Source organism: Phyllobates terribilis, unplaced genomic scaffold (genome assembly GCF_046119375.1).
Source record: "Phyllobates terribilis strain yellow unplaced genomic scaffold, ASM4611937v1 Scaffold_11__3_contigs__length_659146591, whole genome shotgun sequence".
In the NCBI taxonomy this organism is placed as follows: Eukaryota; Metazoa; Chordata; class Amphibia; order Anura; family Dendrobatidae; genus Phyllobates; species Phyllobates terribilis.
The window spans coordinates 217,182,039-217,207,892 of record NW_027362771.1 but is presented as its reverse complement, the minus strand read 5'-3'; the positions used below and the strand labels follow the sequence as shown (position 1 = coordinate 217,207,892).

Sequence of the window (25,854 nt, the reverse complement as noted above, 5' to 3'; positions counted from 1 at the left end):
GGGGGGTGATTTATGGTATGCTAGGGGGTGATTTATGGTATGGCTGGTGATTTACTATGGGGGGTGATTTATGGTATGCTAGGGGGTGATTTATGGTATGGCTGGGGGTGATTTACTTTGGGGGGTGGTTTATGGTATGGCTGGGGAAGATTTATTATGGGGGGTGATTTATGGTATGGCTGGGGGTGATTTACTTTGGGGGGTGATTTATGGTATGGCTGGGAGGTGATTTACTATGGGGGGTGATTTATAGTATGGCTGGGGAAGATTTACTATGGGGGGTGATTTATGGTATGGCTGGGAGGTGATTTACTATGGGGGGTGATTTATGGTATGGCTGGGGGTGATTTACTATGGGGGGTGATTTATGGTATGGCTGGGGGTGATTTACTATGGGGGGTGATTTATAGTATGGCTGGGTGGTGATTTACTATGGGGGGTGATTTATGGTATGGCTGGGGGTGATTTACTATGGGGGGTGATTTATGGTATGGCTGGGGGTGATTTACTATGGGGGGTGATTTATGGTATGGCTGGGGGTGATTTACTATGGGGGGTGATTTATGGTATGGCTGGGGGTGATTTACTATGGGGGGTGATTTATGGTATGGCTGGGGAAGATTTACTATGGGGGGTGATTTATGGTATGGCTGGGGAAGATTTACTATGGGGGGTGATTTATGGTATGGCTGGGAGGTGATTTACTATGGGGGGTGATTTATGGTATGGCTGGGAGGTGATTTACTATGGGGGGTGATTTATGGTATGGCTGGGGGTGATTTACTATGGGGGGTGATTTATGGTATGGCTGGGAGGTGATTTACTATGGGGGGTAATTTATGGTATGGCTGGGAGGTGATTTACTATGGGGGTGATTTATTGTATGGCTGGGGGTGATTTACTTTGGGGGGTGATTTATGGTATGGCTGGGGGTGATTTACTATGGGGGGTGATCTATGGTATGGCTGGGGGTGATTTACTTTGGGGGGTGATTTATGGTATGGCTGGGGGTGATTTACTATGGGGGGTGATCTATGGTATGGCTGGGGGTGATTTACTATGGGGGGTGATTTATGGTATGGCTGGGGGTGATTTACTATGGGGGGTGATTTATTGTATGGCTGGGAGGTGATTTACTATGGGGGGTGATTTATGGTATGGCTGGGGGTGATTTACTTTGGGGGGTGATTTATGGTATGGCTGGGGGTGATTTACTATGGGGGGTGATCTATGGTATGGCTGGGGGTGATTTACTTTGGGGGGTGATTTATGGTATGGCTGGGGGTGATTTACTATGGGGGGTGATCTATGGTATGGCTGGGGGTGATTTACTATGGGGGGTGATTTATGGTATGGCTGGGGGTGATTTACTATGGGGGGTGATTTATTGTATGGCTGGGGGTGATTTACTATGGGGGGTGATTTATGGTATGACTGGGGGAGATTTACTATGGGGGGTGATTTATGGTATGGCTGGGGGTGATTTACTTTGGGGGGTGATTTATGGTATGGCTGGGGGTGATTTACTATGGGGGGTGATCTATGGTATGGCTGGGGGTGATTTACTATGGGGGGTGATTTATGGTATGGCTGGGGGAGATTTACTATGGGGGGGTGATTTATGGTATGGCTGGGGGGTGATTTACTATGGGGGGTGATTTATGGTATGGCTGGGGGGAGATTTACTATGGGGGAGATTTACTATGGGGGTGATTTATGGTTTGGCTGAGGGTGATTTACTATGGGGGTGATTTATGGTATGGCTGAGGGTGATTTACTATGGGGGGTGATTTACTATGGGGGGGATTTATGGTATGGCTGGGAGGTAATTTACTATGGGGGTGATTTATGGTATGGCTGGGGGGAGATTTGCTATGGGGGTGATTTATGGTATGGCTGAGGGGTGATTTACTAAGGGGGGATGTACTTTGGGGGGAGATTTATGTTATGGCTGAGGGGTGATTTACTATGGGGGGTGATTTATGGTATGGCTGGGGGTTGATTTACTATGGGGGTGATTTATGGTATGGTTGGGGGGTGATTTACTATGGGGAGTGATTTATGGTATGGCTGGGGGGAGATTTACTATGGTGGGAGATTTACTATGGGGGTGATTTACTATGGGGGGTGATTTATAGTATGGCTGGGGGGTGATTTACTTTGGGGGGTGATTTATGGTATGGCTGGGGGTGATTTACTATGGGGGGTGATTTACTTTGAGGGGTGATTTATGGTATGGCTGGGGAAGATTTACTATATTGCTGGGGGGAGATTTATTGTATGGCTGGGGGGAGATTTAGTGTGGGGAGAGGGGTGAGATAGATTTTCTGTGTGGGTGATTGGTGCGGACACACAATGGGGAGAATGGGTGAGTACGCAATATGGGGAGCGAAGGAGGGGAATGTATGCAGACACAGTATGGGGAGCGAGGGTGATGTGATATGTGCATATAAAGTATGGGGAATTGGGGGGATGTGTGAGAGTAAATATGTGAGGAGACAGTATAGTTAGCAGGGGGAATGTGAGAGAAGACAGTATGAGGAGGAGGAGGAGAAGGGGAGGGGAGGGGGAAATAATGGAGGGGGGAGTGTGAGTGGGCACAGAATAGAGACTGAGTAGTGTTGGGGGTGTAGTATGGGGGGACAGTGTAAGGGCACAGCCAGGAGGGGACAGTAAGCCAAGGAGGCGGTTTGTGATGAGGGGTCACAGTATGGAGAATGAGCCCTATAGGGGGGACACAGTGTGAGAGGACAGTGTGAAGAGGGGGCTCAGTATGGTAAAAAGAGGACAGTGTGGAGAACATGTACCACAAGAGAGACAGTGTGGGGGTCATATTTTGTGCAGAGAATATGAGGGGCAATTATTAATTCAGGGGCTCAGCATAAGGCAGATATTTTTATTCAGGAGCATTATAATGACACTGCTATCATTAAGGGCATCGTGTGGGGATGTACAGCAGAAGACCGGAGAAGATGGAAGTCTGCAGAGACGGGTTGTGGATGAGAAAAGTCATCATGGAGTCTGGACAAGATGAAGAAGAGAAAGAGAATGACTCCAGAGACAGCGTCATCTATAAGGTACCTGGATGTAAATGTTTTTTGTGATACTGACTAATTCATTTTTAATAGGTAGGAGCATTAAAGTGGTTGTCCAAGTGTGTGATGAGTCTGCAGTCATTCTATGTGACTGCACACTTCTGAATTCTCACATTGCACGCTGTCAGGATTCTCTGGTGCCAGGGATTTGCTTACATGTGATCGCATGCTGACTAGACATGCGTGGCCTCACTCAATGACAATGAATTGAGCGAGGCCAGACACGTCTAGTCGGAATGTGGCCAGAAGTATACAAATCACATACTTTTGCAAGGGAGAATCATAAAAGTGTGCAGAGCGTGCTCTGTGAGAATTCAGAAGCCTGAAGACACATAGAGTGACTGAAGACTTTAATCTCAAACCTGGACGAGCCCTTTAATAATAAAATGAAGCCCTGTAGCATGGCAATCCTAACAGCGTGTAATATACTCACTGTCAGGATTCAGTTCTGCTAGCAGGTTCGAGCAGTCATCACATGGTACCCTTTACTTATGTGATTTTCATACTTACGTTCACGTGACAACGAGCTTCTCTTCCTACTTCTCTCAGTTTTTCACTGAACATTGAGAGAATTAGGAAGAGCAGCACATCAGTACATGACTAAGTGTGAAAATCACATATGTGCTGGGGGGGTGCGCCAAACTGAATTCTTGCCCTGATGCCAAAAAGTCTAGATACACCCCTGGTAAAAGGAGAAAATGGACCCCAAAAACTGTTGTGCAATTTCTCCTGCGTACCCCATATGTGGGGAAAATACACTGTTTGGGAGCACGGTAGAGTTCAGAAGGGAAGGAGCACTGTGTGACTTTTTGAACGCAAAATTGTCTGGAATCGAGAGCGGACAACATGTCGCGCTTGGAGAGCCCCTGATGCGCCTAAACAGTGGAAACCCCTCACAAGTGACCCCATTTTGGAAACTACACCCCTCAAGGATTTTATCAAGGGGTATAGTGAACATTTTGAACCCAGAGGTACGACACAGAATTTGATAACATCACGTCATCATATTGGAAAAGTTGTCATTAGTCTTGAGTGCAAGTGCTCACTACTTGAGTTTGCATCGAGTACTCGGGTATGCACCATGTATCACGGGTGATCGAGTGACGTGCTCGAGTCCCCGCCCCGCATGTTTCACGGTTGTTAGACACCTAAAAAAAAACATGCGAGGATCGCTCGTGCATGGCAGGCAATCGCGAGGTTTTTTTGGGCTGTATAATAGCCGCAAAACATATGGGGTGGAGACTCGAGCACCCGCAATACTCGGTGCATACCTGAGCACCTGATGCAAACTCAAGTAACGAGCACTTGATCTCAACACTAGTCGCCATATCATAATTTTTTTTTTCTTTACTTTTGAAAAAATCCCAACCCCAACCCAACCCTAATACAACCCTAACGCTAACCCTAGCACAACCCTAACCCTACTCCTAGCACAACCCTAACACTAGCAAAACCCTAACCCTAGCAAAACCCTAACCCTAGCAAAACCCTAACCCTAGCACAACCCTACCCCTAGCACAACCCTACTCCTAGCACAACCCTAACCCTAGCACAACCCTAACCCTAGCACAACCCTAACGTTTATTTTTTACGCCGTTCCTCATGCGGTATAAGTGATATGACCTTATCCTTCAGGTCGTTGCGATTACAGCGATACCAGATTCATATCGGGTTTTTATGTTTGGCAGATGTCACACTAAAAGACTAGTTTTTGCAATCATTTTTCCATATTTCGGCCGACAGAGTCATGTAAGGGCTTATTTTTGCGGGACGAGTTGATATTTTTATTGGTACCATTTTCAGGCACGTGACATTTTTTGATTGCTTTCTATTCCGATTTTTGGGAGGCAGAATAAACAAAAACCAACAATTCAGGAATTGTTTTTTTTTTTTATGTTCCACGTGTGGTAAAATTGATAAGGCAGCTATATTCTTCAGGTCAGTATACTACATTTGTCGTTTTTTCATTTTTTGGTGCTTTTACACAATAAAAACAATTTTATAGAAAAAATAATTTTTTTTGCATCGCTTTAGTCAGAGCTATAACTTATTTATTTTTCGGCTGATGGAGCTGTATGGTGACTTGTTTTTTGCGGGACAAGATGACGTTTTCAGCAGTAACATTTTTATTTACATTAGTCTTTTATCACGTTTTATTCCATTTTTTTTTTGGCGGTATGATGATAAAGCATTGTTTTTGGCTTCGTTTTTTATTTTTATTTTTTACCGTGGGGTTAACTAGAGGAACAGTTTTATAGGTCAGGTCGTTCCGGACGCGGCGATACCAAATATATGTACTTTTATTATTTTTTTTTTCATAATAATATTTATTTATGGGTACAGTATATTTTTCTTTTTTGGAATATTTTTTCTTTTTTTAAAAAAAAAAAAAAATAAAATCTTTACAATTTATTTATTTTTTTTTACACTTTCTGACACTTTTTTAATTTTATACTTTGTCCCACTATGGGACTTTCATTTTTTGCAGGCTGATCACTTGTACAGCATAGGGATGCAGCAGCATCCCCTATGCTACGCAGGCTGTCAGCCCTGCAGACACAAGTCAGGTGGATCGTGCACTGAGCACGATCTACCTAACTTCCTGATGCCTGGTGACCCGGATGTCGTCATGACGACATTAGGTCACCATGGCAACGATCGGGGCCCCATGCTCACAGCAAGGGGTTGCCGATCCAAGGTAAGAGGGGCGCTCTTACCTCGGCTTGTCCCAGAAATGCTGTGATCGACTTCGATAGCAGCATTTCCGGGGTTAATGTGCCGGGAGCAGTGCGACACCACTCCTGGCACATAGTACTGGGTGTCAGCTGTTAGAATCAGCTAACACCTAACGGCGATCGCGCCTGGGGCGTAATAATCCGTACCTGGTCCGTAAGGCCCAGGGTGCTGGTACGTATTATTAAGCTCTACGTCAGAAAGGGGTTAAAAAAATGTTCCTTTGCTGAGATAATCTTAGAAATATGCCCCTGCTGTGTAATGGTCGTGTCTGACAGTGTACGGAACATGATCTGATCATATCACATCTCCTGGGCAGGTTAGATTGCAGAGGATTCTTTTTGTGAGGCAAAACATTTCCCTGCCTGTTGTTAAGCAATGTTTTACCTGAAAGAAAGAATCATGGAATTTGAGATTCCATGCTGAAATATTAGTATTTTCTCTTTTGCATCCTCCCCTGCCCAGGAGATGTGGTATGATCAGACCATGTTCCTGTACGGTCAGACACAATCATTACACAGTACACAGCAGGGGAACATTTATAAGATTATCTCAGCACAGGGACATTTTTTTAAATACATCCTATTGTGGAACTTATTATTATTTAACCCCTTTACGACCTTGGACGTATAGGTACATCACCGCCGTTCCCGGCTCAGAAACCGGAAAATCAGACCATACAACCTCTTTAAGGTCATGTTCACACGTTCAGTATTTGGGCAGTATTTTACCTCAATAATTGTAAGCCCAAACCAGGAGTGGAACAATCAGAGGAAAAGTATAATAGAAACACATCACCACTTCTGTATTTATCACCCACTCCTGGTTTTGGCTTACAAATACTGATGTAAAAAACTCTCCAAATATTCAATGTGTGCACGTGGCCTTAGACACTGGTGTACTAGCCCAGTTATTCTATAATAACAAATACGTTTTTCCTGAATGCGTTTTTTGGCATCTTTTGTGTTCTTTCTTTGGACAGTTTTGCTACTAGTGTTTTTTACATTATGTATACAATAGTAAGCAGCTTCTAAGATGAAGCCACCTGAAGAATGATCAGGCCACTTCTTTTAACCATTCCATGTCTTCCTAAACTTCAAGCGATTAAAAGAAGCTCAAAAAGATTGTACATATGCACAGCAAGTCATTCTTTGTAACATTTTTTTAAGTGTTTTTTCAGACTGATTTCAGAGCGAACCTGCATGAAAAAGCCGTTGTGTGTACATACCCTTAAAGTATATGTGTCACGCAAACAGCAGAGAGCAGTGCTCTTTTATGTAGTACAGAAGTATAGTCTGTATGCAGGGCGGACTATGAACAAATCTTTAACATAATCTAATCTTTAATACTGAAATCATACCTGTGTATCTCTGCAGAACACTACAACGTCTTTTTCTGGTCTCTTTTTGGGTACTGTTTGAGTCCCAGCATGATGAAACAGCGCACCTGTCACTTTATGGCGATATCCACCCAAATAAGGCTTACGGTAGTTAAGCCTTTCAATTTCTACTGCTATATCTTCAAAGGATTCATCTCCTATATAGAAATATATTCCACGTAAACATAACAGATAATCAGATACTTCCTGGAAGCATTTCCAAAAAATAGAGGAAGAAATAAAAGTTACGTTTTGTAAAGTTATTATATTTAACATGAAAAGAAAAGTAAAATATAAAAGAGTCCAACCTGTTTGTACCCGAACGGTAATGACATCTGGCATGCTGTATTCATGCTGAAGTTTCACAGCTTTCATTGGATAGTTTTCAGGATCCATTGATTGCATGTCCAGCTGGATCATTCCATGGGGTCTAATGCCGAGGTCCACAAGAGTCTCACTGTCTTCTACAATTCTCCCTAAAGTGACATCAAACTCCTGAACACTGAGCCTCACGTACTGTGGAATTATGGACATTTATGTGATAGATATAAAATACTAGTAGATAGCCCTACCCAGGCCGGTGATATGGAAATGCATCACTCAACCAGCTTGGTACCGCTCACATTGAAGCACTGTACAGGTATGTACAGAGAGGATTATGCAATAGCGGCCGGCAAAAGCTTGGCGATGCAAAAGCAGCTGAGCCAAATGTGCAGGTTAGTGTAGTGGGAGCTGCTGTCCGCTACACTGCTGAGTTATGGCACCGTGGAGTGAGTTAGTGTGAGACGGCGTCATCCTCCTCCCACGGTGGTACACTCCTGTGTAGTGCTTCCCTGTGGGCACTGACTGTAAGTGTAGCAGGAGGTGCTCTCCACCACACTGCAGAGTGGGTGGCACGACATCGTCGGCTGTCAAGTGCAGACCACAGCATCCTCTACACTACAGTATAAACAATTAGGTGTCAAGTCCCCCTCTACTGACCCACATATATAAATACCTTAGCGTGTCATGTGCTCATCTAACCACATGGTCGCTGTATTTTGGTTACACACCGACACAGGACTAGCTAGAAGTTCATCTGAGTTAGGTGCAGTGTTACAGGCATAGCAGGTAGAGCAATACATTACAGAGCTCCAGCGCAGATTTTCCCACCTCCTCCTCTTAAAAAAAGATACTAACTGATAGTCAAATATAATCCCTAATCCAAGTGATGTTTTTCCCTCCATACAAGTATTGACTAGAAATGAGCGGACCAGTGGAAGTTCGGGTTCTGGTACCTGACCCAAACTTTATTCCATTAACTATCCAGTACGAACGCCGAACCTTTAAGTTCTGGTTTGCTCATATCTAGTGTTGACTCTACTGTAGCTGTAAAGTAGCCCGCACACTGCCATATGTGGATTTATGACCTTCAAACATTATCCTTATGACGGCTTCCGGAATTTTCATCTGAGATGCAAAGTAATTCTTGAGGTGCTCAATAGATTTTCCAATAGAAAATGCAACTGTGATTACTTGGACATCAGGCGTTAGCATCACCTTTACTGAAAAGAAGAAAATAGTGACATTAGTTCATCACGCACTAGTAGTACCTTCTCAGTGTTCATCCAATCCGCTTATATTTCAACCAGTATTATGGGTATGAATTGTGGAAAGGCACAGTAATGCAAAATATCGAAATCTTCCAATCTATTTATGCTGAGAGAAGTATTTGTCTCACATTACCAGTGCCTGGTTGAATATGTTACCCAGTGTCTACCTGAAAACTTGCTGAATAAAATGACATGCCAGCTCACTCCCATATGGTCACTGAGAATCGGCAGTGATCTGACCAGAGTTTTGTCCCTATCACAAACGTGAAGGGTTATTCTCTGAATCGCATTATTTTTTTTTTTTTTGCGAAGCCCAGTAAATGTATACTTATTGTTAATATACAGACTAAACCCAACATTAAGTTTATTTTCTTGTGCCTTTCAGTTTTTATCTCTATCTGCCACTCTGTGCATCCAGCCTTAAATAGCAGAATGGGCGGTCCTAGTCTTATCTGCTAAAACTATGGTATATTTCCCGTCAGCACTGGCTTATCCTCAGTGCTGCAACCCCTCCCTCCCTCTTCTATGTGCTACTGACAAGCCCCACTCTCTTAGATATCATCAAGCTAATCTGTCTGTAGAATTCACCTTATGCTTCTATGCTCCTGTTCACATCACTGGTCTCTCAGAAGCAGGCAACAAATCTTAGCCCCTGTACACAGAGCCACATACTGCAATGTATATCTCTCCTCTCAGCCCCCTGTATACAGCTCACCCTGCAGTATATCTCTCCTTTCTGACCCCTTCTATATATACAGCCCATCCTGCAGCATATCTTTCATTTCTGAAAAGACCAGGGCCCCTGAAACTACAGCACAGTTCCAATGGCAACTGAAGGGTACATAGAGCCTGGAAAATCATCCATACTACAAACCGGTGCAGATTTAAATATCAGTTATCTTGGCACAAATGAATAAATATAAGACCACATGTGATTTTAGAAATATCCCTGTAAGTGGTGCTGAATTAGTGGATTAGTGGATTGCAAAAACATTGAAGCCTATTATCTAAAATTGCCATCACACATGGTCACCTACTCACAAAGACATTCACTAGTAATGTCTACATAGCTCTACACTCCCTGACAGAAGTTATGTCGCTTATCCATGTTATGTAAATAAAAGCTTATAACCTGACGTTAAATTCATCCATTGGTTTTATAAATTACTCTTTTGAAAGCTGAAACCCTCCCAAATTTGGTTTAGGTTAAGAATATAAATTGGCATCAATGCTGAAATATTGATCATTTAATGAACACAGAATGGTCAGATTTTGGCAAGACAAAAGTTTTGTCGCCTGGTGATATAATGCACCCAATTCCTAGTTTACATCCTCACCAGTGCTCAGTAAATGATCGGTTAATTAGTGGGTGTGTATAAAAAGAAACCCAGCACCCCAGACCTTCACTTTAACTGCAACTTGAGCTCTGACAACATGCCAAAAATCCACCCTGCGACCAAAGCCTTGATTATCAAAAGGCTGAAGACCAGATCCACTGCAGAGGTGGCTGGCACCTTTAATGTGTCTCAGCGTCAAGTACAAACAATTAAAAAAAGATTTGAAGAGACTGGAGATGTGTTTGACAAGCCCAGGTCCAGCAGACCCCGCAAGACAACTGCTCAGGAGGAACGTTTGTTGGTTAGAAAATCCAAAGCAAGCCCCTCTTCCACTGCAGCAGAGCTCCAACAGGCCTGGTCACCTCAAGTCCTTGTGTCAACTAGAACAGTTTGTAGGATTCTGTCTCGAAATGGCCTCCATGGTCGAATCAGTGCCCAGAAGCCAGCACTAAACAAAAGGCAAATAAAAAGCATTTGCAAAGTCCCACAGCCTGCTAAACAGATGGAAGCTGGAAAAGTGGCAGAAGGTGGATTTCTCTGATGAATCTTCAGTAGAATTACACCACAGCCACTGCAAATACTGCAGGAGACCTACTAGAGCATGTATGGATATAAAATACACCCAGAAAACAGTTAAATTTGGTGGTGGAAAGATCATGGTCTGGGGTTACATTCAGTATGGGGGTGTGCGAAACATTTGCAAGGTGGAAGGCAATATCAATAGCCTAAAATATCAAGAAGTATTAGCTACCTCTTACATTCCAAATCATAAAAGGGGTCAAATTCTGCATCAGGATGGTGCTCCATCTCATACATCCATCTCTACAACAAAGTTCCTCCAGGCAAAAAAGATCAAGGTGCTCAAGGACTGGCCAGCCCAGTCACCAGACATGAACATCATTGAGCATGTTTGGGGTAGGATGAAAGAGGAAGCTTGGAAGACAAAACCAAAGAATCTAGATGAACTCTGGGAGGCATGTAAGACGGCATTCTCTGCTATTCATGATGACTTCATTAATAAATTGTATGAATCATTGTTGAACCGCATGGATGCAGTCCTTCAAGCTCATGGAAGTCACACAAAATATTAAATATGACTCTAATAACACCACAACTACATTCACCAATGTTATGCAACATATATTTGTATTTTAACCGCTTCCCGACCCCCCACTGTAGATAAACGTCCGCGCTGCCTGGGCTCTGTGCAGCGCGGACGTTTAAAAACGGTGGGTGGTCCGGCAGCGCTCAGGACACCCAGGGTCTTCCAAACGCTGCGGGAGCGGTGCAGAGCGATAGCTCTGACAGGGAACATCATCGGGACCTGATTGGATCAGGTCCCAGTGATGTTAACCCTTTGCTGTCTTCTATATGCCGCGATCTATAGTGATCGCGGCATATAGAAGACAGCAGGAGGAGAGGGGGTCGTCCACTTACCTCTCAGACGGCCCCCTTATACCTTCCAGGACCTGACGTTGCTATGGCAGCTGGAGGTCACATGACCGCCTCCAGATCTGCCATATATGGTGTCCTGCCTGGCTCAGCCTGCAGCTGAAGCCAGGCAGGAGACTGACTGTGAAACAGTCAGGGAAGATCTCATGTAATGTAATACATGTCTATTACATTACATGAGATCAGTGATCAGAAAAATACAAATTAATGTCCCATACAGGGACTAAGTAAAAATGTAAAAAAAAAGTTAAAAAAAATGTTTTTAAACTGTTAAAAAAAAATTACTAAATAAATTAAAAAATAAATAAATAAAATATTAAACCGATAAATCCGTATATTTATGCAAAAATAAAAAGTACACATATTTGGTATCACCGCGTCCGAAACAACCCGAGCTATAAAACTGTCACACTAATTAACTCCTTCTGTGCACACCGTAATAAAAATAAATAAAAAAACGGAGCAAAAAACTATGCTTTTTCCTCATATCGCCAAACAAAAAGTGGAAAAAAATGCGATCAAAAAGAAAAATGGAAATAAAAATGGTACCGCTGAAAACGTCATCTTGTTCCGCAAAAAACAAGCCGCCATACAGCTCCATCAGCCGAAAAATAAAAAAGTTCTAGCTCTCAGAATAAAGCAATGCAAAAAAAATATTTTTTATATAAAATGGTTTTATTGTGTAAAAGCGCCAAAACATAAAAAAATATACAGTAAGTGTAGTATCGCTGTAAACGTACTGACCCGAAGAATAACACTGCCTGATCACTTTTACCTCACGTAGAACGGCATAAAAAAAAAACTCAAAAAACAATTCCTGAATTGTTGGTTTTTGTTAATTTTACCTCCCAAAAAACGGAATAGAAAGCGATCAAAGAATGTCCCATACCCAAAAATGGTACTAATAAAAATGTCAACTCGTCCCGCAAAAAACAAGCCATCACATGACTCTGTCGGCCAAAATCTGGAAAAATTATAGCTCTCAAAATATGGCGATGCAAAAACTAGATTTTGCAAAAAAAAGCGCCTCTTAGTGTGTGACAGCTGTCAGTCATAAAAACCCAATATAAATCTGGTATCTCTGTAATCGCACCGACCCGAAGAATAAAGTAATCTAATCAGTTATATCACACTAGGAACGGCGTAAAAAATAAATAAAAACAATTCTTCACCTGCTACTGATTAGTTTATTATGTCTCCCAAAGATCGCAGTAAGGCGCAGAGCCTTACATTTATCCTGCGCTCTGCGCTGAGCACTTACCCCAGAGTTTCCGTGTAAATCTCTGAAATATGTGATTCAGCCGGAACCCATGACGGAAGATTACCTGTAATGAGGCAGATATAAGCACTGTGGATGCCGTCTGGCCTGGGATCCCACGGAGTCATTTGTTTTAGGCGTGCATAAAAGTGCGGTTGGCCACAGTTTTGTGCACTTCTGAAAAAAAGGACACCGCTAAACAGAGGCCAGACGGAGTCCAGAGTAACTCTGCTGCCTCATTACAGTGAATGGATCCCGCAGGGGTTTCATCTGAATTACATCACTTGGAAATTTAGATGGAAACCCCGATGTAAGTGCTCAGCCTAGAGCGGCGGATAAATGTTTCGTAAAATGTTCCCAATAAAAGCTTCAACTCAGTCCTCAAAAAAAGCTAGTCCCCACTCAGGTCCGTCATCTGTTAAAAATATAAGGGACTTCCAAGTTACTGGTAGCAGAAAGGCTCTGGAAAAGCGAAATGGCCCTTGCCCCCCAAAAAGAAATTCAGAAAATTTTGTGCTCCCAAATCCAAATGCCTATTCTAAAATAATTTGTTCTCCAATTGTCAAATAGCACTCCGCCCCCCCCAGATCTCGCCGTATGGCTGAGCGGTACGATACAGCCACATATGGGGTATTGCCACTTTTAGAAGAAATTGTGTGACACATTTCTATCACCAATTTTACCCATTGCCCTGTGTGAAAATGTAAAATCTGAGGGTAAAACATTTTTTTTGTGGTAAAAATATAATTATGCTTTTTTCACTGCCCAATGGTATAAATTTAAAAATTAAAAAATACTCACTACTTCCCTAGATGAATTCCTTGAGAGGTGTAGTACAAAATGGGGTCACTTGTGGGGGTTTCTGCTGTTTCGGCATGTCAGCGACTCTTCAAATGTGACATGGTGTCTGCAACCTATCCCAGCCAACATAGCGCTCCTTTCTCTTCCGAACCCTGCCGTACACCAAAGCAGTGGTTTTCCCCCACATATGGGGTATCGGAATACTCAGGAGAAATTGCACAACAAATTGCATGGTGCAATTTATCCTGTTACCCTTATGATAATGCAAAATTAGGGAATGAAAAACATTTTTTGTGGGAAAAATGTGAAAATTTTATTTTTACGGCTCAATATTATAAACTTCTGTGAAGCGGCTGGGGGTGCAAGGTGTTCACCACACATCTAGATAAGTTCCCTAAGGGGTCTAGTTTCCAAAATGGTGTCACTTGTGGGGGGTTTCCACTGTTTAGGCACATCAGGGGCTCCCCAAATGCAGCATGGCGTCCGCTAATTATTCAAGCAAATTTTACATTCAAAAAGTCAAATGGCGCTCCTTCCCTTCCAAACCCTGCCGTGCGCCCAAACAGTGGTTTGCCTCCACATATCGGGTATCAGCGTGTTCAGGAGAAATTGCACAACAAATTTCATGGTGCAATTTTTCCTATTACCCTTATGATAATGCAAAATTAAGGGATGAAAAACGTTTTTGTGGGAAAAATGTGAAAATTTTATTTTTACAGCTCAATATTATAAACTTCTGTGAAGCACCTTGGGGTTCAAGGTGCTCACCACACATCTAGATAAGTTCCCTAAGGGGTCTAGTTTCCAAAATGGTGTCACTTATGGGGGGTTTCCGCTGTTTAGGAACATCAGGAGCTCTCCAAACGCAACATGGTGTCTGCTAATTATTCAGACAAATTTTACATTCAAAAAGTCTAATGGCGCTCCTTCCCTTCCGAACCCTGCAGTGTGCCCAAACAGTGGTTTTCCCTCACATATGGGGTATCAGCGCGCTCAAGAGAAATTGCACAAAAAATTTTGGGGTCCATTTTTTCCTGTTACCCCTGTGAAAATAAAAAATTGGGTCTAAAGTAACATTTTTGTGAAAAAAGTTAAATGTTAATTTTTTTCTTCCACATTCCAAAAATTCCTGTGAAGCACCTGAAGGGTTAATAAAGTTCTTGAATGTGGTTTTGAGCACCTTGAGGGGTGAAGTTTTTAGAATGGTGTCACTTTTGGGTATTTTCTGTCATAAAGACCCCTCAAAGTGACTTCAAATATGATGTGGTTCCTAAAAAAATGTTTTTGCAAATTTTGTTGGAAAAATGAGAAATCGCTGGTCAACTTTTAACCCTTATAGCTCCCTAACAAAAAAAAATTTTGGTTCCAAAATTGTGCTGATGTAAAGTAGACATGTGGGAAATGTTATTTATTAACTATTTTGTGTGACATATCTCTCTGATTTAAGGGAATGAAAATTCAAATTTTGAAAATTGCAAAATTTTCAAAATTTTCGCCAAATTTCCGATTTTTTCACAAATAAACGCAAGTGATATCGAATAAATTTTACCACTATCATGAAGTACAATATGTCACGAAAAAACAAGCTCAGAATCAGGGGAATATGTTGAAGCGTTCCAGAGTAATTACTTCATAAAGTGACAGTGGTCAGAATTGAAAAAATTGGCCCGGTCACGAAGGCAAAAACAGGCTCTGGTGCGAAGTGGTTAAGATAATTATTTGTTTGAATATCACATTACTTTCTGTGGGCGACAAAACTTTGGTCTTGCCAAAATCTGACCATTCTGTGTTCATTAAATGATTAATATTTCAGCATTGATGCCAATTTATTTTCTTAACCCAAACCAAATTTGGGAGGGTTTCAGCTTTCAATAGAGTAATTTACAAAACCAATGGATGAATTTAACGTCAGGTTATAAGCTTTTATTTACATAACATGGATAAGCGACATAACTTCTGTCAGGGAGTGTACAGGATGACCAGGTCACATGTGATTTCCACTGACGGACTGTAACTCTATAAATGGCTGGGTAGTGTAGGAACTACATGACCTGTTTGCTAATCATTTGAGCATATCTTTCATATTTATTTTGGATCTGGATACTAATCGCATTTATAAGCCATAAAACTGCCCATACACATAAGATAAAGGTTGGTAAAAATAGGTAATTTTATCAATTGAAGTCATCATTTAAAAATGTTATGCTAATGACTCATGATGGTCAATAACTAGTTTCTGCCAAAAATGTGTTGTGTCAGGTTGTCAGCTGAAACTTCCTATGTGTAGCTTACACTGTGGTTAACCTGATACTAAGGTTGTAACCATAAGAAGATACTCTGCAGAACTATCCAACCTAAGTAAAGGGGATATTTAATGTAATATTTTACCTGTCATACCAAACTCTTGGGTCAGATTTGTCATGACATTTACTGTGGTAAATACATTAAAAACTATGGGGCAAGATCCATATTTATGAAACTCCTGTCCGATTTTCTCCAGCATAGTAATGTGACGGAAAGGTAGGCAGTTGCTCTAAAAAAGACAACATCCACTTCTATGTTTATTAGCTGTGACACTATTGACAAGATGACAATACCTGTAGCTGTGGCACTGGAGTCATCCAGATCAATTTTCTTTTCCAGTTTGTGTTCTGAAAACCTCAGCAGATTAATATCCTGGTCCTCTGGGGAATGTCTGTCCTGGTCTGTAATGTCAGATGACTGAACATTGCTTTCCTGCATTTGCTCAGTGCCGACCTCTGTTTGGTGAGAACTGTCACCAGCATGCTGAACTGTTCCTGATAATTCTTGATCAAAGACAAATCAGATGTTTTTACTTCAGATGTTGCGCTCTGCTGTTCTTTTTAGGATAGCTATCCTGAATGTGGCCACTTACCTCCTAGGTCACCCTTATTCTTCTCCATATCTTCGCCTTCCAACATGTTCAGGCCTTGACCCTGATGTACAAGGTTTTGGTCTTGGTCTTCATGTACAAGGTTCTGGCCTTGGTCCTGATGTACAAGGTTTTGGTCTTGGTCTTCATGTACAAGGTTCTGGCCTTGGTCCTGATGTACAAGGTTTTGGTCTTGGTCTTCATGTACAAGGTTCTGGCCTTGGTCCTGATGTACAAGGTTTTGGTCTTGGTCTTCATGTACAAGGTTCTGGCCTTGGTCCTGATGTACAAGGTTTTGGTCTTGGTCTTCATGTACAAGGTTCTGGCCTTGGTCCTGATGTACAAGGTTTTGGTCTTGGTCTTCATGTACAAGGTTCTGGCCTTGGTCCTGATGTACAAGGTTTTGGTCTTGGTCCTGATATGCCTGATGTATAATGTTCTGCTCTTGGTCCTGATGTACAAGGTCCTGGCCTTGCTCTTGATGTGAAAGGTTCTGGTCCTGCTCTTGATGTATAAGGTTTTGGTCTTCCTCCTGATGAGCTTGCTGTATTTCGCTGTTTTCTGATGTAACCTCTACATCTGTCTGCTGGGCTACATCAGAACTCCCAGATACAGTTGTAGCTTCCATTTTACACTATTTGCCACCCTGAACACATAGAGCACAGACATTAGGCAGTTCCTATGCACACAAATGAACACTGTAACAATAAATACATTAATAACTGCTCTTAGCATGTCCAGCCCACTGCAAAAATAAAAAATGATTAGCAGGCAGCCAAAACCATATTTGTGGTGCTTTGTCTGTGAGGCTATGTTCACACGCAGTGTTTATGCTGCGTTTTTTTTTGCAGCCAAAACCTGCTGTCTTGGTAGTAAAACTGCTGTGTTGAAAATGCCCAATTTTCAGTGTTTTGCAGCATTTTTTTGCAGCATGTTTGGGTGCGGATTGCATGTGGATTTGCATACAGTACGTTTATTTAGTTAGTTTCATCACCAAAAATGCCTCAAAAATGCCGCAAAACGCCTCTGCAATATTTTTTACTTTCTCAAAAAAAGTTATTTATTAATAACAAAAACAAGCCAAAAAAAGAATCTTTAAAAACATTTAAAAAGCACAAACATGGCTATATGTACACAGACAACCAACCTGGTCTAGATACAGGTGATCCTATCTCGTGGTTCCAGATCAAAAATTATTAATACATGGTTAGTCAATTTGCTATATTACCATTAAGTGCCCTAGATACACAGAATAAAGTGCATTGTGCAATCATAACCTCTGGTATATTAAACTCAAAACATGGACATATTATAAACAGAATTGTCATAACATCAGATTTAATATGCATAATATTGCAATGTGGACACTCCATTTCCAGATGCAATAGGCAGATGTAAAACACTTGCAGTGTCATTATATAGTGCAGAGCTATGTACAGTTCATTCAGACATATTCCCCAAATAGATATACCATACCAGTATGACCAAGATGTTTTGCGAGAGATATCAAAAATAGGGATCCTATAGGATATAACACGGGCAAAGGAGAATTCCACATATCTAGACCAGGTTGGTTGTCTATTTACATATAGCCACTTTTTGTGCTTTTTAAATGTTTTTAAAGATTCTTCTTGTGGCTTGCTATTGTTATTAATAAATAAAAAATTGTTTGAGGTGATCACTAAGGTCTACAGATATCTTTTTATTTTTTTCTGATACTTGAATTGATATGTAGCAGTTGATCTCTTTTTGTCCACTAGGTGGTGCCCTCCTAAATACGATATATAGCATGTGAGAATGGTATCACAAGTGCGGAGAAGATGGAGAACTTAATCTCTCCATCTTCTATATTCTATGTGTCCGTGGTAATTGGACTGCACTGGGATGACATCTGAGTGCAATCCGATGTTTCACACGCACCCATAGACTTGTATAGGTGTTCGTGATCCGAATATCGGATCCAACTGCCGCATGCTGCAATTCTTTTCTCATGCCGAACTGGCATGAGAAAAAAATCGCAGATCTGCTCAGCCCCAGAGTATAACATTGGGCCGAGTGCTATCCGATTGAACATCGCATAGCCCTAATTCTGAGTGGATGGATTATGAAACTGCAGTGTGTTGCTCCTGCATCAGGAACCCACATTAATGAACCAGCAATAGGCCAATAGGTTGCTAATTTGCAGCTTCTTTCATTAGGGCTTGCGTTGACATCTGGGAAGTGGTGAGCTGCTGGAAGATCTTGCTGTAACTACTAGACTGATGTCACTAAGTAGGGAGTCTACTAAAACTATGGGGATATGAGGGGGGAGAGGTAGCGTGGGGGCTGTTGATACCATTGGAGAAATGAGAGGCGCGGTGACTACATGGGTAGTTCAAGAGGGGTGTGCTGGCCATTCTACATGTGGAGCAAGGCTGCTCCTCTCCATTATGAGACATGGCCCCCTGTTCCTCTGTACGACCTATATGTAAATCTAGACTTGCTAGCCAAGGGGTCATGATCCTCAATTCTTCTCTTTGGCCATCTTCTTGAGGATCATGAGCCACTGGCTAAGAAGACAAGATTTACAAATCTGTACAAAAAGTTAGAGGGAAGGTATATCATGGTAAAGCCACGGCCCCACTATCAGTATTCGGTCAGTATTTTTTCTCATGAGTGGGAGCCAAAACCAGGCGAGAAAAAGGTTCAATATAAAACAAGTCACCAATTCTGCATTTATCACCCACTCCTGGTTTTGGCTCCCACTCCTGAGAAAAAATACTGACCAAATACTGATAGACAGCCCAAGGGAGAGGGACAGATACAAAAAATATCAGAATGGCAGAATTTAGACCAAGTAAAAATGTTGCATATCTATGGCAAGTGAAAGGTCCTTTTCAATATTATAGGAGGAATGAATAAAATGTTATGATTAGAGGGGAGGGGGGCACTGCTGCAACTTCGAAGAAGAGCTCTATTCTGACTACTGCAGAAATGGACCCAGCATCATTGCGGATAGTGTTGAGCGAATTTGTTTGGCACTTCAAATTCGTGTTTACAGCTTGTTCGCGCCAAAAAAATCGGCTTTTTTGGCGCGAACAAGCCGGAACCCCGAACACGAATTTGAAATGCCGAACAAATTCGCTCAACACTAATTGCGGACATGGCAATAAAGGGGTTTTCCATTTTTAAAAAACCCATGTCCCCATGCACAGTTTGGTTTAAAAACAAACAAACTGAACTTTACTCCCCCTCCCCGGGTCCAGCAGTGTGTCTCCACCGCGGCACCCGGTTTGATTTATTGTCTGACGTCATGTTGACAGCGCTGCAGCCAAAAATGGACCTCAATGGCTCTGCCCAAGAAGATGCACTAGCTGCTCACAGCCACTAAACTCACTGATTGTCTGCAGCCACTACGTGACATCAGCACTACAAACAATAATTGACCCCGGGAGCAGAGGTGGAGACTCAGCGCTGGACCTGAGGAGGGAGAGTAAAGAACAGCTTGTTTTGCAGCTGGGGAACAGGAGTTTTCTGAAAATGCAATCCCTTACTCAGATCCCAAGACTATCCTGACCTTGAAGATTGGAGTAGAAATAAAACCAGATTTCCTTTGCTCCTGGTTTCTCAGTATTAGTCCCTGTACACATGGCAGCCTGTGCCAGTCCGTTGCATGTAACACTCCGCATACAGTCACTGGCCGCCCGGCATCGGGATATTGTGATCCAGGCCCAGGGTATCTAATGTGGGGGGCTGTGGCCATTGTACCCTCTCTAGTTACATGTCTGTGTGGCTTCTGTGCCCCCCATATATGTCACTGAATGGCGCTGTCATCCGCACAGTTCTAAACCAGTGCAGTACCAGAGTGTGGGAAACACTGCCTTAAAGGGGTTGTCTGGGACGTTTATAGTGACATATCTCTCAGACAGGTCATCAATATCAGATGGTGGGCGGCCATCACATGTAATCTGCAAACAGGACACTGCCTATGTCATATCAGGTGACACAGGAGGTAGGTACTGGCCTGTTTTATGGCAGGGGACACTTACCCACCCCTATAGGTGCCCCCTGCTGGCCCATCCTCTGCCACTGCAATGACAGCACTAGATGTAATGTAGCCTCCATGCATCACACAAGATTGCCTTTACTTGTTATAGTTGTTCGAACATGCTGGGAGTTGTAGTTCCACAGCTGTTGGAGCACGCCAGACTGTAAACCAGTGACCACTGAGCTACAGAGTAGTCCAGTACAGGCCATGGAGCCACAGCTGTGTATGACAGCATCTAATATGGTCCCTTAGAACTGGAACAGGCGCACATGCAGCGAATATAGGCGACTGTATCCAGTGGTCAGCACTGAGACGGCATTCTGGGGTATATCTGTGGCTACATGACTGACCCTCCGCCCAAAGACCACCACTCACCGGCCAGCAGTGCAGGATAACTTGTTGTCACCGACGTCTCCAGGGCAACGGACGGCGGGCGGGACACGTGTCTCTATGGCAACACGAGGGCGGGGCGACACCACCTAGGGACGCGCTAAAGGCGGGAACTTCTGTGGTGAAGAGGCAGCTGCGCGCGCTGTGCTGTCCTGCCCTTCACAGCAGGTGACACCGCTGACTGTGCACTAAGCTCACAGTGCAGCCTGTAAAGGAATGGCTGGCCAGGCTCCAAAGTGTGCCAGCATGGTAGACATGCCAGTGCGGGGTAAATCTGAGCATGGAGACCATAGTAAAGTTGGGAGGCTGATGAGGGACACAAGTAAAAAAAAAAAAGTAAAAGAAAATGCAACATGTAGCGACAAGTTATCCGTCTACCACCAATAAATAATAGCAAATATGTATACATAAAAGTGTTTATATTTGTACCCACAGATATAGTGTGATGTAATGCACAATACAATTAAATATCAATATGGAGGGTATATATGTATGTGTGCACACACGCACGCGCACGTCAATAGTAAAATGTGCAGTCTGGCACCTCATCAGCTTCCACCTAAGACCCCCAATGCGCAATTCAACCCTACTTAATCCAGGGGTGACAGGATGAAGTAGGGTTGGATATTTTTCACAAGTTTTTGTACTAATACTTATATGATGATATTTGCTTGGCCTGTCTACTCTTTTTTCACATTGGAACCCTTTTTGGTGTACAGGTTTATATATATTTAGAAAAAAATTGTAAAAAGCTATGGGCGAGGTAGTCGTGGCAAGGTAGTCGTGGGCGAGCTGTGGCCCCTGCTCGCTCTGACACCCTACAGAAAAGGTGTGTCCTCCCTCTGAGGTGCTGCAGGTTATGTGGTGCTTTCCACTTACTTCAGACCATCCGGTCGCGTCTGCCTCCAGGAATTTCTCTTCTGGAACCAGGACAGCAATAAATCCAGAGGACACGAGGTTCATAACAATAACTGGGACTTTACTTGGGAAGAGGAATATGTACAATATTTACAGTCAGATATAATGGATAAGGCCCAATGGGTTGTCATCTTTCCCACAGGTACTTGATACAACTTCAGCCCTGGTGCCCTCTTTAAGTGTAGCATCTCTGTTGCTCTGTTCTCTAGCCCTAGAGAATCTTCCTCACCAGTGACAGTATATCCGGATCCTAGTTCTCCCCCACGTCCTAGACTTGAGTCCTTCTGCAGCCTGCAGACAGAATGTGCCCCTGGGTCCTCAATAGCTCTCTTGAGTTTCTCCAGCCGGCTAAGGGGACTCTTGTGGAGGGAATCCTCAATCTGGTGATCCTACTGTCTGGGGTACGGGGCTCACATTTGCCCTAGCAGCCACTATACTGAGGCTGCCCGTACTGTTCCAAGTACTATCTCTCACTGACTCATCACTTCCTGCTCCTGGAAACTAGCCAGAGATTTTCCTAATGTGCCCACCCTCTATGGGCTGTCCTCACACACAATTAACTCTCTTACTGTCCTAAATGCCTGCAGTCCTACTGGCAGACTTAACCTTCTCATCTGCATTGGAGACAGTGGCATCTTGCAGCTGGCTACCAATACTACAGCCCACAAGGAAACATCAGGGACAGAGCAGTTATTCACATCCTGTGCCCATCCATAGCACTGGGTTCCCTCTCCCTCTACTGGGCTGGATTATCACAGCTAACCCCTTAACTGGACCTAACTGGAGCCCAGATAAATCTAACTGTCGGGAACATACTCTTTAACCCCTTTAGTGCCAGAGGGAAGCTACTTCCTTCCCCACTACTACAGGCACATGACATCTTTTTCAGGCCGCCTTTTCCAAAAACCTCCTGAGCAAGTGCCCAGATAACGCTCACAAGAATAGACATATGCTCTATATAAAATGGCTTGCTGTTCACACGTTTCATTTTTTTAGTGTGTTTTAACCACTTCAGGTTTCTGAAGACGCCAATAAGTTAAAAGAAGTGACCGGTCAATGCTTCATGTGACTTTCGCCCTGAAGACACTCTATACTTTACAGTACAAGTCAATGTGAAGACTCAAAAGACAACATGGTGTCTTTTCGAACATTTTGTCTACGTTTTTGCTTGAAAAAAGATGTCATGTACACTTACACTAAGGCCACATGCACACATTGAGTATTTGGTCAGTATTTTACATCAGTATTTGTAAGTCAAAATGGAAGTGGAACAATCAGAGGAAAAGTATAATAGAAACACGTCACCACTTCTGTATTTATCACCCACTCCTGGTTTTGCTTTACAAATACTGAGGTAAAAAACTCACCAAACACTCAACATGTGCACGTGGCCTTAGGGTATATACACACAGAGTCTTTCAAGCAGAAACCACTTCAGGAAACACTCCTGTTTGGGGGATTTCCAGAGGAGTCCTCCTGATTGGCCGGTGCCTAGTTTGGAGAGGATTCCAGCAGGAGCCACATCAAATAAATGAATTGCACTCTCCCCCCCCAACCATGAGGTTTTTAAAAAAAATCTCTTCAGGAAGAAGAAAAAAAACTAAAACAAATGTGAATTTCCCATAGAAATAAAGCCCAGACCTAAAGCAGGACATGTTATAGGTGACAATTAGCGCAAAGAGCTGGTATATGTCACAGGTAGCAGTCACTGCTCCACTCCAGTCACCAGTGCAGGGCACAGCACTGAGCAGTCAAGGCTGTCCTCCAATCACACTAGATACCAGATGGATATTGTGAATGTGGACAACCTTGTTAAAGCTTAATCAGTCTGCTGCTACCAGGTCCGGACATCGTAGTGAGGTGCCCTGTTGTGAGACAGTCAAATATACTAAAAAGGAGTGCCAGGCGGAGAGCACAATAGATCCCCACTGGGAGGTGAGGAGTTAAAGCACCTCTTTGTAGGGGGAGGAGATTCCTATTCCCCTTTTTTCAGGTCAGCCTTTCCTCCTCTGTGCACAATGGACGATGCAGTATGAGTTAAAGGGTTTGTCCAGTCCGAATCAATAAGTCTGCAGTCACTCTGTGTAATCTGTGTGACAGCAGACTTATGAATCCCCCCAGCACACACATTGTGCACTGTAGGGATTCGCTGGTTTCAGACCCGGTAACAGAGGGTATGTATGAGTTATACATATGTGGCACCCCAGGGGTCTGGTTTCCACAGTAATAGCAATATTACGTCTGTGAGCAGGTGGGAGGTCTCCTGGGCAGGAATCCTAAGCATGCCACACCTCCTGCCCAGTCCTGGGAGGGGAAGAACTTCCCCTACATAAACTGGGGCTGAGGCAGGGTTAGAGAGAGGAGTTCCAGACAGAGACGGAGTCTGGTCTGGACACGCAGAAACAGGGACAGATTGACATCAGGAGCTCTGTAGGAGCCAAGGAGAAGCGCCAGGGGCTGGAGCTGTGCAGAGCTCGCCCTGGGAGAAGGAACTAAAACCGGACACAGGAGTCCGAGGCTGTGGGGACTAAGATATACCCAGCAGCAGAATCCATCCGGCAGGGGATTCCAGGTCCTCTGGCCATAAAAGCCCGAAGGCTCAGTCACAACGAAGGGACCAGCACCGCCATCCCGGAGCGGAGGCTAACAGGAGGCCCCAGGTCACCAGCCATACGGGTGAGCACCACACGGTATACCCAGGGACGTGGGTAACCGCCGAAAGCAGGGTAGCCAGGAAGGGTACAGACTAACGGGAAGGCCTACAACTCCACCTGGCCAGGGGAACTCCGGCTTACTCGCAGACTAACCAGGCCCAAAATACTAGCCAGTACTCCCGGGGGAATTTGCCTTGTACCATCAGTAAAGACCCTGAACTGTACCCTCGCGTCTCCGTGCTTCCTTGTCGCACCATTAGTGCTGGGACATCCACACCATCACTCCCAACATCAACCTCATCCTCTGCCCTGAGGCCATACCCCTCCCGTTGGGGGTTATACCATCCACGCTGCACATCCGTACTACCGGCCTCAGCGGACTGCCCTGCAGCGGCGGCTTCATAGCCGCATTCAACGGGTGGCGTAGTCGGACACTAATACCATCATACCAATAACTGCCACTTAGTTTGACCACCCTGGGCACGGACCGGGTCACCGCCACACGAAGACTACTACCCCCATCGGATCCGGCTCCGGGTATTCCCCGCGCGCACGCGCGCCGCACTACAGCACTGGCCCAGGGGGCGCGTCAACTTTGGCGTAGTCGGCAGGATTTCGTGCCCGCAACCACCGGGTACTGCGTGCCTGAAAAAGAGACTTTTATACTTACCTGTGGTGAAGTTTCCCGCCGTCCGAAGTCGTTTCCCGCCATCCGGAGCCGATTCCCGCCATCAGACGCCATCTTGGACCGTTTCCCGCCGTCTTCTGCCTTCTTCCCGCCATCCGCAGCTGCTTCCCGCCTTCGGACGCCATCTTCGGGACGCCGCACGGGAAGAAGAGGGGCGTGGACTCCGAAAGCCCGCGAGAACTGAAGCCCCGCCTCACGTTCGGACGTTGCGTAAGGTCCTGGAAGGAGCCCAGCAGACGCCGACGTCACAGGAGCGCGACGGAAGGTCCTCAACCCTGACGATCCACTGCGGAGCCGCGGCCTACGGAAGAGGATCATCGCAAGGTAGGCCACGGTCCACTAGGGGGGTGGAGGATGTCGGATACGGAGGAGAGCTTCACCGCCACAACCGCCGCCAGCGCCACCGCTGCTGCGGTCATGCCTTTCACCATGCCCTATATCCCGGGGGCAGCCTGGCTACCCCAGTACTCAGGGGAGTCACATACCCTAAATGACTTCAGAGAAAGGCTGGATAGCCTCTTCCAGGTGTATCCCCTCACGGAGGCGCAAAAAGTGAGCATCCTGGTGGCCCAATTAATCGGGGCAGCCCAAAGGGAGGTAAAGTCCTGGCCACCTGGGAGGAAGAGGACTGTCAGAGA

At 44.1% G+C, this 25,854-nt stretch overlaps 1 protein-coding gene across 1 annotated transcript in view; it reads right to left on the bottom strand.

The window, feature by feature from the left end:
• IQUB (IQ motif and ubiquitin domain containing) overlaps positions 1 to 21,049 on the bottom strand; it is a 67,873-nt gene extending 46,824 nt beyond the window's left edge. Inside the window, exons 1-6 of the mRNA XM_073652040.1 lie at positions 20,942 to 21,049; positions 16,543 to 17,185; positions 16,244 to 16,453; positions 8,616 to 8,750; positions 7,515 to 7,682; positions 7,189 to 7,364 (exon numbers count right to left, since the gene is read on the bottom strand). Of these exons, the coding sequence (XP_073508141.1) occupies positions 7,189 to 7,364; positions 7,515 to 7,682; positions 8,616 to 8,750; positions 16,244 to 16,453; positions 16,543 to 17,167 (1,314 nt within the window). The 5' untranslated portion in view covers positions 17,168 to 17,185; positions 20,942 to 21,049. The remainder of the gene's footprint in view (positions 1 to 7,188; positions 7,365 to 7,514; positions 7,683 to 8,615; positions 8,751 to 16,243; positions 16,454 to 16,542; positions 17,186 to 20,941) is intronic.
• Positions 21,050 to 25,854: the final 4,805 nt, after the last annotated feature.